The following is a 12,783-nucleotide window of genomic DNA, read 5'->3' on the forward strand; positions in this document are numbered from 1 at the left end:
AATCATTTTGATGCACAGGTTGAAAATGATAAATTTAGGATGATAGTCAGTCTAAATGCTTATTTTCAGAATCTTTCATTTCCCAAACTTTTGACGTTTTTTGAGTTTTATTTTCTTACCAAACATCCAACTTTCAACCGTCTGAGCTAAATTAACTCACAGATCGGATCGAACAAACACACCTGGAGCAGAACAAACCAAACTGAAAATCTATGGATTAAGTTGTCAGTGAAAGCAACTAATTTAAAATGATCTGTAGCAATTAAACCATGAAGAGTGTTGAAATCTTCAGACAGGAAAGAATGATACACTGCCAGAAAAGACACGTTAATAAAAAAAAACCCAGTGGGATGCAGACCATAATATACCTTCTTGAAATCCAGTTATGTCTGTAATACGTTTTTTCAATACTGGAGAAAAAGTCTTGTCTTAATCACCCAGGCTTACAATAAAGTTTGAAATGAAATTATTATTTTTGGACAGTAATATTTGATTATAATTATCAATATAAAAACATACTTGCTCTTCATTACACAGAAATACACTATTTTGTCAACTGATGCATTTTCTTTCTTTGTTTATTCTTGAATTATTCCATGCTTTACCTCATGCTTTACCTCATGCTTTATAAGTTGTATTTTTAATGACTAAACATACATAAAAGATTGTAAGCTGTAGTTCCTCTTAAATAACAGTAGTTGTCAGCAAAGTGTTGGAATCCTGGGTTTAGGATTTCATTACAAATTCAAATCTCTCTCTGAATGCCAAAAATTTATTTTTTAAAAAACATCAGCTTAATGAATATTTATAGATCTAAACTGCTTCTGTGTTGAGAGCTGGGTAATTCATAAATACCTAGGGCCACAGTGCTGAAGAAAAATCATGTCAATGGCCAAACGTATAACTAAATTCACTGTTAACACCATGTGACATTGTTAACTTAAAACATTTGATACAGACAAAAATGTTGACATGTGAGAGTCTGTTCCAGTTATTGAGAGAGACGTGCTGCAAGGATTACATGTCCAACTCTTTAAAAAGGTGCCAAAACAAATGTGTAATCTTTTTGGCTTTGTAGTGAAGATTTCACAAATAATACCAAAGTTTCACAAATAACAAACTGAGTGTGAAAGATGGTGTCATCTGTATAGAATAATCTCAAATGTGAAGAGTTTCAGTTTGGCGTTTCTAAACTAGAACAAATTAAGGATTTTCAATGTAGCAAAAAATTCCCTTTAGCCATTTCCTGGGTCAAAAGTCAACTTCATTAACTATGTATGTAGGTTAGCAAATAAATCAATCTTAAAAATTATTTCCATGTGAACAGATTACAGGTGGGGAAGTTGTAAAAATAACAAACGAGACAGGGAATGTTACCTTTCTTCCTCTTGTTTATTATTATCATCTTTCTGTGACCTATAAAGTCAAAGGCAGATACAGTCTATGATTTCAGATTAGTGAGAAATAGCATGAAAAATAAAATCTGTCCTCTAAAGTCAAAGGTGGCCTATTTTCAATAACTATATATCGTCTTTTTGGATTTGGTTGCACACCATCCTCAAAACTATTTGCAACTTGAAGGGAAGTCAATGAGTCAAATATTTGCATGACAAGCTTTAGTATAAAGACATTTAATCTGCAGAAGAACATTTGTGCACCACTTTGGTGTGTTTGAAAAGCATTCAATTTAAATTTTCTAAACTAATACAGAGAAATTTACCATTTAGTAAATGGTAAATTTACTAATGGGCAGAAAAACATGTCAAAACAATTTAAAATAATTTTTTAATGCAATTTATTATTTTTTTTTATCTTTGCGTGAATCTACATGCCTCAATTGCCTGCCTCTTTGCTGATGTTACACCAGAATTAACCTCTTGTGAATATTTCTATTCTTTTCGACACCAGACAATTATATCTGGGTCTGGAAATAAAATCCTACCTCACTTTCTCCTTCACCTGCCTCAGTTAAAAGTCTTTACAAAACAAACTGTTTCTGATTTAATGTAACATTTTTTAAAGCTCATGAGGTCAAATGTACAAATAATAAAACTGTATTCATTGTTATATAGAAAATGTACAAAAACAGCAATTAAATGTTTACCCTGTTTGATCCATATTTTTAATTTCCATACACTTTGACATGAATATAAAGCACTTAGCGTGTTGCATGACCCAAATAGAAAACTCTGGATTGATTTAAGATAGTTTTTTTTCATCATAACAATAAACTTCCTTTTTACATATTTCATTTTATTGATGGTATTTTGACCCATATCCTTAATCTGTGACACTTCCTAAAATATATGGCAGATACAGTTTATGATTGCAGATGGTGAAATCAAACCATCCCCCAAAAAACAAACAAACCATGGTCTCTCTTTTTGGTAACCCATTTAGTGCTTATCAACGCCCTGGGAAGAGACGTTACTGTTTATAAGTTCCCCTTCAGGTTTGACTTCACATTCATTGTACATTTCTAGGTCTCAGGTGTCAAACACACATAGTTCACACTGCTTTCAGTCTTTTGTGAGGTTTTATCCTTCCATTTATTATTTTTTTGTTTTTGCAATGGCTGAAACATTGATCATGACTGTGATCCTTTTGATTTCTGTTGCCTCCATTGGTAAGTGGCTACGTTTTCAGACTTTATCTTTAACTTGTTTAAAAATTGTTGAGCAGGAAGAGATTATTTGTGTACTAGTTAGATGCAGTATCCAAAGGATTACAATTAAGGCAGGTTAATATTTTAACAGATTATAACTATTAGAAAAGATTTATTTACTTTTGTGGTTCTTGTAACAGAAATTACCCCTAGAACATAAAAGAAGAAACCAGTGTAATTACCATATTATTTTTAAATGAGCGCCTCAAGCTGCAAGAAATTCAAAACCCAGACAACCAGACAACAAATAAACAAAAAGATATTGCTCCTAGTCTGGCATTTACCGGTTTAATGCACAAGCAAGTACATTTGTTTTCAATCACAGCTAATGTCTACAGACTGAAATGCAGAAACCCAAATTAAAAGAAATACATTATACTATTTACCTAAAAACATCCAAAAAGATTTATTCTTTAAAGATGACATGCATTTACTGGCGCTGTTATTGTTATTGCAGTAGCTCTATCAACATCAACTCCAGCAACAACTGCAGCAGCAACCCAAATGGGAGCAACAGGAGCTCCAACTAGAACTACAGCAGCTCCAACTAGAACTACAGCAGCTCCAACTAGAACTACAGCAACTCCAACCACAACCACAGCAGCCAACTACACCTACAGCAGCTCCAACTACCCTACAGCAGCTCCAACTACAACTACAGCAGCTCCAACCACAACCACAGCAGCTCCAACTACACCTACAGCAGCTCCAACTACAACTACAGCAGCTCCAACTAGAACTACAGCAGCTCCAACTACAACTACAGCAGCTCCAACTAGAACTACAGCAGCTCCAACTACAACTACAGCAACTCCAACCACAACCACAGCAGCTCCAACTAGAACTACAGCAGCTCCAACTACAACTACAGCAGCTCCAACTAGAACTACAGCAGCTCCAACTAGAACTACAGCAGCTCCAACTACAACTACAGCAGCTCCAACTACAACTACAGCAACTCCAACTACAACTACAGCAGCTCCAACCACAACTACAGCAGCTCCAACTACAACTACAGCAACTCCAACCACAACTACAGCAGCTCCAACTACAACCACAGCAGCTCCAACTACAACTACAGCAACTCCAACCACAACCACAGCAGCTCCAACTACAACCACAGCAGCTCCAACTACAACCACAGCAGCTCCAACTAGAACTACAGCAGCTCCAACTACAACCACAGCAGCTCCAACTACAACCACAGCAGCTCCAACTAGAACTACAGCAGCTCCAACCAGAACTACAGCAGCTCCAACCACAACTACAGCAGCTCCAACTACAACTAGAACATCTCCAACTACGACAACTACAGCAGCTTCAATGACAACTACAGTAGCAGGAGGCCAAACAGCATCTTCAGGCCCTACAAGTAATTCAGGTATTTCACAAACACAATAATTTAATACGCCTCGCTCCATTAAAATAACTGTGTATATAATTCACTTAAAGTGTGAAATTCTTTCATTGCGTGTTTATTGTTTTCTCTTAATTATCAAAGAAGACACTATAAGAGAAATAATGATGAAAAAATTTACATGTGGATTTTAAACAAATATGTTCCTATTCTAAAGATTCTAAGGCTTTTAGTCTGAATTATTTTCTAAGTAGGACTTCCATTACACTTATCCAGAATATCTATACTAAATTAATCAAAAATGATTTTTGTTTTTGTTTGGGAGCTTGTTTGACTTCTTTTTTTCTTTAAAACATGCTTATTTTTAACATTTTTAATAAAAATGGCACCTCTGCATGAACAAAAAATGTTGTTGGTGTTAAATGTCATGATTTTTGTCAAGACTTTAAGTCTGAGGATGTTTTGGATTGAATGCGCATGTTATGTTATGAAGTTTTCTGATATCATCAACCTTCTTTTCTGTTCCATTCGAAAGCCAAAAACCTTTGTGATTCCAATCCGTGTGACAATTCATCTACAACATGTAAAGCTGCAGCCGGCACTTTCACATGCAGCTGTGTAGATGGCTACATTAACACGGATTACAGTGACAGATTATGCCTGGGTAAGGATATTTAACAATCCAGAGGGTTGAAATATTTCACTGTGCACTAATTGTAGTGTAACTTTCTGTACTTTAGCATGTCCCCCTGGTCAGAGGGCTGTGAACAATGATTGTAAACCGTAAGTGCATCGATCTGACTGTTCAACTTTATGGTTTTCTGAAAGTAGAACAGTTTCAAATGAAACAATTTCTTCTTTTCAGATGTGACTTTGGTCGTACTGGCTTCAACTGCGAGGATGGTGAGTATACAGAAGAATCCTCAAACCAGACAAGAGCTTGGACTTAGTATATCACCTAAATTTTGAGATTGACAGTCAGAGTATTGAATTGTTTGCAAAGAAAACACCAAATTTATACTTCATATGCACTCCACTGAACGGAACGGAAAAGCAATTTTGAGGCAATTGTTTTCTAAAGTACAATTTTAAAAAAATGATGAAGTAGTGTTCATCATTAGGTTCGACCTGGAGCTTTTTGTCCTCACTAATCCAGCTATACTGTGCAACATTATTTCAAATTTTATGGCGTTCACTATTAATCTGACAGCATCGGATCATTTTTCTAATTCAACTGACTTTTGCGAAGCTGCCCTGGGTGGTCTATCACATTTTCCACACAACAAATTACCACTGTGAGGAATTTTCACATAACTTCAGCATGTTTCTTTGGGAAATTGTTTAAAAATCTTTTCGGAAATATGTAAGATACAACCAGCCACATGCAAATGAAAATATTTCTGCTAGTTTGACAAACAAAGGCCAGTAATACTACAAAAGTCTTATTTTAAAAAGCTATCAAATCTATATTAACATCCACTGAAAAAGAAATATACGGTACTTCTTTCTTTTTCCACTGAGTTTTTAAGGTTTTGATAAAATATGCTTCTGCTTCTCTGTTGTTAGAACGGTTGTTGATCGTTGTGATTGTTTCCTCTGTCCTCGGATTCCTGCTGGTCCTCACGTTAATCGCTCTGCTAGTGGTAGTGAAAAAGTAAGTTTGAATCCTGTTCATTTATCACTTTAGTGACTTTTATAATCACCTTTGTCCTTTTTATAAAAATGCATTCATACTTCTGCATTAGACTGCAAACTATGTAATATGTGCAAAGCCATTTCAAAGTTGGGTGGTTTTACAAATGAGTTACAGAGAATTGTAGAAATCTAACCTTAAGCAAAATGAAGCAGGGGAGACACTGTTGCATAACTTTCTTTTTCTCAGATTTAAGAGGACTAAATTCTTTAGGACCAAACAGGAGAACATTAGGAAACCGTTCCAAATCCCATCTCTTGGCAAAGGCCCACTGTTCAGCATCAGCAATGGCTATTACACCTGGCTTAAAGAGCCAGTAAGCAGCCCAGCAAATTCTGGGGCCCCACAAATCCCAGGGGCCAACAATGGGGACATCCTGGAGATGACTCAGCGGAACAACAAGGAAATCTCAGTGGGTATACCTCTCAACAGGACGGCGTGAAGATAAACATCTGTTTGATTTACTCACAAATTTGGACATCTTTTCTTCTCTGCTGCAGGCATTTGATGACAACCAAGTTGACATGGTGTCATTTTCCCAGAGTTAACTCAAGAAGAACCGCAATGTCCAGAACTGAGACATGAAACCTTACGCTCAGATCCAAGACCAGAGGGAAGAGGGAAGCTGAATCACTTCAGGGGTTCCTATAGCGGTGTTTTTCCACAAACACTGTAATTTATTGGAACCATTTTGATATAAAACATGTAAACAGAAGCATTTCAGCTAAGATGTGCAATGTAATGTGGCAGCTTGTATTATAAGTTCCTTAATACTTTTAGCTGCAACTGTGTGACTCTTATACTCCATTCTGTTGTCACAAACCAGTTTATAATTACAATTTCAATCACCCAATCTCCCAGTTCTGTATGTTAATTGATCTTAAAGACATGATTCCTTTCCACTGAACACAGGCTGAACATAAATCATACATTCTCATTTATGATTTATGTATGCTGTACTTTGAAAACTTAATAAGTATAAACATAAAAAAATATATATTTGTTTTCTTCATTTTTTTAATATACTAGAGTTGTTTTTCAGGTTTAATTTGAGTCTCAGTTTCAGGTTTAATTAAGTTTTGGTGAATAAGACGAACCAAGATTTTATCCAAATACAAAATATGAAGATAAGGAATAAAGAGAAACAGGAACTGAAGAGTGTGAATGCTGCAGGGATTCACACTAATTATTGTAATGAACAGCTGGGGTGAAATAAAGAAAATCCAGTCTTAATTACAGGACTGCCCCCTGGTGCTCAGTGTTCATATTGACACTGTGCAGCGTACTTATTGTGCACAAGCCTACCTTCTTGTGCTTTTCATGCAACTCCATTCAAATCTAGTTTACAGATTTACAGCTGCAATTTCTACCAGGTGAATCAGCGAAAAGAAGAAGTTGAGAAAGAAGTTGAGAAAGATGATGTTGATCTTCTGCGCTGCTTTAGAATTGTATTCTGCCTGTAATTTTAGGAATGCAATGGAGGATGGTTGTTTTCAGTGCAGACGATTCACGGTAAGCTTTATAGTGTGGAACTGATGCATTATATACATCCTGGCCATGGCCTGCAATAATAAAGCCATAGCGCTTACGTAATGATGCCCTGAAATTAAGAAGTTCCTACTTTTGTCTGTTAATTGCTGCAGGTGGTGCTCTGTTGGAGCTGAGAGGGAACGCCTCTGTCAGGCAGTAGCTCTGCTGGAGACTGCTGCTGAGCTCCTCCTTGCTCCCATAAAGCAAGCATTTAGGGTTGCTTTAGTTTTGGCACCCCTTGAATGGTTACCATGGGAGGTTCAAGGATTCCTCAAACATGCAAGAAAGAATAAAAGCAACACTCTGGGTTTGTTTAAGAGATAATGACATAATAAAATGAAATAATGCTCAACGAGGCTGGAACCAGGCATCGAAATAAAGGCTTTCATTAGACAAGCCTGGAACTTTAGCCACATTAAAAGCTACTGGAAAATATGATCTATTATGTATCCATAAAAACATAGCATAATAAAGGAACTGAACTAAAATGAATAGAACTTAATAGTCCACAAGACCAAAAGTCTTCAGATTTGAAATTTTTTGGTCTTGTAACCTGGAAGACATGAAAAAATAATACATATTTAAACATACACATATTAATATGAAAGAGGAGATCAATGAAAATTGAAGGAAGGAAGGTATTGATTTTGGTTCATGATCCCAAAGCCAACTAATGTGCTCTGAAATATGGTTAGTCTTTTAATAGTAAGAGAATAAATACCACATTACCACGATCTTTAATTGCATTCCTTTTTATTCTATGAGATAAAAAAAATATATAATTTATGTAAAACTTCAGGTTTGGAGCCCTCCACTGGTCAAATTAGGTTATTACAATATAACAAGTTTTAACACATTTAGACAAAAAAAAGTTTAATATATTTTACTTATATTGCACCTTTTTAGCCAACTACACTCCTTAAAGTGCTTTACAACAGAATCTTTGTTCTCATCTCATTTATCCAAACACACATGCATTTTCAGTGAGTGTGCCATTAGCAGTCAGCTATAATACACCAAAGTCATAGCAATCAAATGTTTTGCATCACTGGTTTGTAACTAGACCAAGAAAAATAAAAAAAAGTTATGCAAACATTGATAAATATCCCAAACCATTGGAGTTGTGACAATTTTCCTTTTACATGAAACACATTAACAGATTTAAGGAAATCTCCTGTTGATCTTATTGACAAGAACTTAAATAAACATAAAACTAAGGCACAAATTAAACCTGTAATTCTTACAGAAAACAACTCTAGCAAAATTCATAGATTAATAATAAAAAAATAAATTATCAGGTGTCTTTTTGCTCAGTCAGAAAGAAAACAGAGAATAAATAGTGCATTTAATACCAAGAACTGAGAGACTGGGTGATTAAAATGCAGGATTTATAAACCAAACATTATGATTTTGATGATGAAAGCCAGACTGGTTTAAGGCAGCTTTTAACAGCCCAGACTATTTGTCACACAATACAAGCTAAAAGTAGTAAAGGAACACAGGATACAATATCTATCACATTAATTGCACATTTCTGTTGATAAGCTCCTGTTTACATCTTTTACATTGAGGAAGTTCAAATGTAATGCAGTATCTTTGGATAAACACCACTGTAGGAATTCCTACAGAGATCCAACTTCCTGCTCCTTAATTAGAGTCTGGTCTGGTCTGTGGTTTGATTCTGGGCGTAAGGGTTTCTTATAGATAAGACGTTCTTGTAGGGGATGCTGTCTGGTCCAATCTGGGAAGAATAAAAACATGTCATTTTGACTTTTGCTGAATTGCTGCAGGACAAATGAGGACATGAGAATTTGCAAGCTAATAAAACACAGATGTTTGCCTTTGCGATGTCTTGTGCAGAGGTGTACTCACAGTGTTTCTCCTTGAAGTAGTCGAGCTTTGTTGGCTGCTGCTTGGAGAAATCTCCGTGTTGATCTTGCCAGTCCAGCTGCTGCTGAGTTTGGCGCGTGGGATTGGTGGGACACCAGAATTTGCCAGGGTGTTTTCTGGTTCTTTGATACAGGTGAAAAAGCTAGCACTGCTACTGTAGGATTGTGGATTCTTGTCAAAGGAAGGGATATTGTACGGTTTCCAAATCTCTTTTTCTTTGCCCTTGGACATTTTTCTCTTGAATCTGAAAAGAAAAAAGAGTACTGAAACCGTCTGTCCTACTGTGTAGTGTTTATAGTTAGATTTCTATGGGCAGCAGCAATTAATTTGTAAAAGCACTTCGCACACCTAAAGTACAGTTTTAGAAAAAAAACAAACAAATAAGAGAGAGGTAATTGTAAAAAGTCACTAAGGTGATAAATGAAAGAGATTCTAACTTACGTTCTTGTTAACAGCGGCAGAGTGATCAACGAGACGACAAGCAGGCATCCGAGAACAGGTGAAACGATCACAAGGATCAACAACGAATCTACAAAACAACAGTCACTAATTAGTCTCAGAATTTCTATGATCTTGAAACAACAAGATCTCATAACATTTTAGAGAACATTTTGCATCAAAACTTTGCAAAAGTGCATTTGAATGTATTCGCCGTAGCCTTTACAGCAAAAAGTTACATTTAAATAATAAAAAAACGTAATAGTTATTTAGTTGATGTTGTTTTGTTTTAACATTACTTTGATCATTTTCTATGCAAAGACTTTAGTAGTGCTATTGGACTTTATAATTCCTTTGCAGCTACAGACAGATACAGCAGCAGGTGGCTGTACCTTTGCCTCAGAGTTTTAAAGTCTAAAAAAAACATCCTGAAATTGCAGATTTTTATGTGGACGATGCCAGGGACCATCCAACACAGCTTGGCTAAAGTCAGTCACACCAAAGAAATGTTCTGCTGCTGTCAGCTCAACAGACAATAATCAAAAATAATCAATATATAAAACTTTGTTCTTGACTTCCAAGGACAAAGTTAAAATAATATTTTGCAATATAACATAATATACTAAATACAAGCCTCCCTCCAAAAAAAAAACTTCTTATAAACATAACAATAAATGTCTTGATGTACATGCTTTGATTTTCACTACTGTACACTCACCATCCTCGCAGTTCATGCCAGAACGACCAAAGCTACATCTGAAAAAAATAAATAGAAAAGTTTAACTTGAAACAGTTGTACTTGGAGAAAACCATAAAGCCAGACAATCAGGTCGATGAACTTACTTTACACATTGGTTGTTCACAGCTTTCTGACCAGGGGGACACGCTGAAGTACAGAAAGTTACACTATAATCAGTGCACAGTGAAATATTTCAACTCTCTTGATTGTTAAATATCCTTACCCATGCATAATCTTCCACTGTAGTTTGTTGTAATATAACCATCTAAACACGTGCACACGAAACTGCCCACTGTAGGGTTGCACTTTGTAGTTATTTTGTCGCATGGATCGGAACCACAAAGGTCTTTCACTTTAAATGGAACAAAAAAGAAGATTGAGGGGATCAGCAAATTTCATGACATAACAAGCACATAATATCAAGAACATCACTGGTATCTAAATTCCTCAGAGATCTTAGAATCCTAAGAAGTACATATTTATATTAAACCCACATGTAAAGTTTCCAGGCAGTGGACAGCTTTCGCAGGTGACATTTTTCATACTTTCTGTTACAATGTCTTCTGTGACGTTAGACGTTGCTTCATAGATGGTTTGGACTGATGCTTCAACGTTGCCTGCGTTTGACCTTACTACCGGTTTTATTTCCCTGAAATAAAAATATGAAAGAGAATATTAGTAAGTCCTTATCATTATGTCTAAAAAAACACAGATTTAACACTGAAACTTACCGGAGCTCCAGGACTAATGTCAAAATGAATCCATGTTTATTTTTGAACTCTTTGTCAATCTGTGTATTAAAAATTGTATTTTAGAACAAAATGCCTTTTGAAATATAAAGCACAGGTGAGACCACTAGAATATAATTTTGGCATCTGGAACAAAATAAAATACAGAAAAAAGAAAATGAAAGCTTACCGCATCAGTAATTTTATCTGAAATCTTTTTAAATAGTTCTGATGTTTTGTCGGCCATTTCAGGAACATATTTGTCCGCTAAGGCCACCAGAGCAGGGAAAACCTTGGCTATTTGGAAAAAACAAAATTAGTTAGAAAGGCATGTAATTTATTTCAGATTAAGTCATAATGTGACTCAGTATGTGTCAAAAAGTCATCATTTTATTTTTTATGCATAATTTTTTAAGATTGATTTCAGTTGTCAGTTTTAATTTGGAGTTTCAAAGTCACCAACAGGGAGCAGCTAACTGGGTTCCAAAATTACATTCATATCCAAGTCCTTTTATAACAGACCATAAAGCAAAGCCGGATAGGTCATTATTTCTTTAACTTGTAGCTCTAATGAAGTTAGCCCACTTCTACAGGGCCAGCCTTAACAATTTGGCTGCCCTAAACCAAGTGATATTGCCAGCAGCAGCATTCTGGACCAGCTGCAGCAGATGTCTAACTGACTTTTGAGAAAAACCTGTGAAGACACTGTTGATAATCAATTCAATGAAAGATGAATGCATCTTAAGAAGAGTTTCTTAAGATCTTGTTTGGACATAAGTCGTTAAACTCTAGAAATGCTTTTCACGTGACAGAAGGCCACCTTTGTAAATGTCATCATGTATCTCTTAAGTATTCAGTCTGAATTAATCTCTACACTAAATTTTGGGACTGATCAATAGCTTCTTTATGAAAATTAACACGTTGCCTCTAATGAATACATTATGAGAAGCAATGTATTTTACATTCAGATACTTACCCTTCTGACAGCCTTGTCGATAAACTTCTCCCGGAAGACACAAGCACTTGTAAGTCTGGTTTGCACGTTCTTCACAGGTGCTTCCACCAACACATGGGCTTGAAGCACACGGACCTTGATGATTAAGACAAGAACAAATGCACAATTTGGCAAATTATATTGAGTTAAAAAATTCTATAACATACTTGTAGGTTTGGTAGTTGTTGATGGCATGCTGTAGCTGGTATTGAAACAGCAGAAGTTTTTGGTGGACCTGCTGTGGTTGGTGATGTTTCAGCTGTTGTGGTTGTTGTAGGAGGTGTGGTGGTTGCAATTGTAGCTTCTGATGTGTTTGTGGTTTGTGATCCAGTAGTATTAGGGCCTGGAACTGTCGTGGTTATGATTGGAGCTCCTGTTGAAGCTGGTGTGGTTCTAGTAGGAGCAGAAGTGTTTGTGGTTTGAACTGGCATGTTTGTGGTCAGAACCCCTGTGGTGGTTGTGGTTGGAGCTGCTGTAAAGTTTGGGGCTCCAGTAGTTGTTATGGTTGGGGCAGCAGTTGTATTTGGAACTCCTATGGTTTTTGTTGAAGGTTCTGGGGTTGTGGTTTGAATCAGCATGGTTGTAGTTGGAGCTGGTGTGGTTCTGGTTGGATCTGGAATGTTTGTGGTTGAACCCTTTGATGTGGATATAGTTGGAGCTTCTGATGTGGTTGTAGTTCCTGCTGGTGTGGTTGTGATTACATCTCCAGTGGTCGATGTGGTTGGAGCTTTTGTAGTGATGGTGATTGG

General features: G+C 36.2%; 2 protein-coding genes across 2 annotated transcripts; one reads left to right on the forward strand and one right to left on the reverse strand.

Annotated features, from left to right (window-relative positions):
• The first annotated feature begins 2,589 nt into the window (after nt 1-2,589).
• Nucleotides 2,590-6,391, forward strand: LOC129377676 (uncharacterized). Its single transcript, XM_055057777.1, has 7 exons — nt 2,590-2,626; nt 4,558-4,686; nt 4,763-4,805; nt 4,888-4,925; nt 5,589-5,676; nt 5,905-6,127; nt 6,216-6,391. Exons 1-7 carry the CDS (start codon nt 2,590-2,592, stop codon nt 6,261-6,263), a joined length of 606 nt encoding a protein of 201 aa, XP_054913752.1. The 3' UTR covers nt 6,264-6,391.
• A 1,590-nt stretch (nt 6,392-7,981) lies between these two features.
• On the reverse strand, nt 7,982-12,229 carry LOC129377677 (mucin-13-like). Its single transcript, XM_055057778.1, has 11 exons — nt 12,202-12,229; nt 12,017-12,130; nt 11,231-11,337; nt 11,044-11,102; nt 10,807-10,961; nt 10,536-10,664; nt 10,417-10,459; nt 10,292-10,329; nt 9,577-9,664; nt 9,118-9,379; nt 7,982-8,986 (listed from the first exon to the last, which is right to left on the reverse strand). The coding sequence occupies exons 1-11, from the start codon at nt 12,227-12,229 to the stop codon at nt 8,897-8,899; spliced, it is 1,113 nt and encodes a 370-aa protein (XP_054913753.1). The 3' UTR covers nt 7,982-8,896.
• Nucleotides 12,230-12,783: the final 554 nt, after the last annotated feature.

The sequence above is a fragment of the Poeciliopsis prolifica genome, unplaced genomic scaffold, assembly GCF_027474105.1.
Source record: "Poeciliopsis prolifica strain line A6 unplaced genomic scaffold, Auburn_PproV2 SCAFFOLD049, whole genome shotgun sequence".
Taxonomy (NCBI): Eukaryota; Metazoa; Chordata; class Actinopteri; order Cyprinodontiformes; family Poeciliidae; genus Poeciliopsis; species Poeciliopsis prolifica.

Excerpts from the sequence above, each read along its gene's own strand:
- LOC129377677 (XM_055057778.1), bottom strand. The coding sequence starts at position 12,229 with ATGCCATCAACAACTACCAAACCTACAA. Across the intron at positions 12,131-12,201 it reads AACAACTACCAAACCTACAA|GTCCGTGTGCTTCAAGCCCA; the intron begins GTATGTTATAGA and ends TTAATCATCAAG. Across the intron at positions 9,380-9,576 it reads CTGCCGCTGTTAACAAGAAC|ATTCAAGAGAAAAATGTCCA; the intron begins GTAAGTTAGAAT and ends TTTTCTTTTCAG.
- LOC129377676 (XM_055057777.1), top strand. The coding sequence starts at position 2,590 with ATGACTGTGATCCTTTTGATTTCTGTTGCCTCCATTG. Across the intron at positions 4,806-4,887 it reads GTGAACAATGATTGTAAACC|ATGTGACTTTGGTCGTACTG; the intron begins GTAAGTGCATCG and ends TCTTCTTTTCAG. Across the intron at positions 4,926-5,588 it reads TGGCTTCAACTGCGAGGATG|AACGGTTGTTGATCGTTGTG; the intron begins GTGAGTATACAG and ends CTCTGTTGTTAG.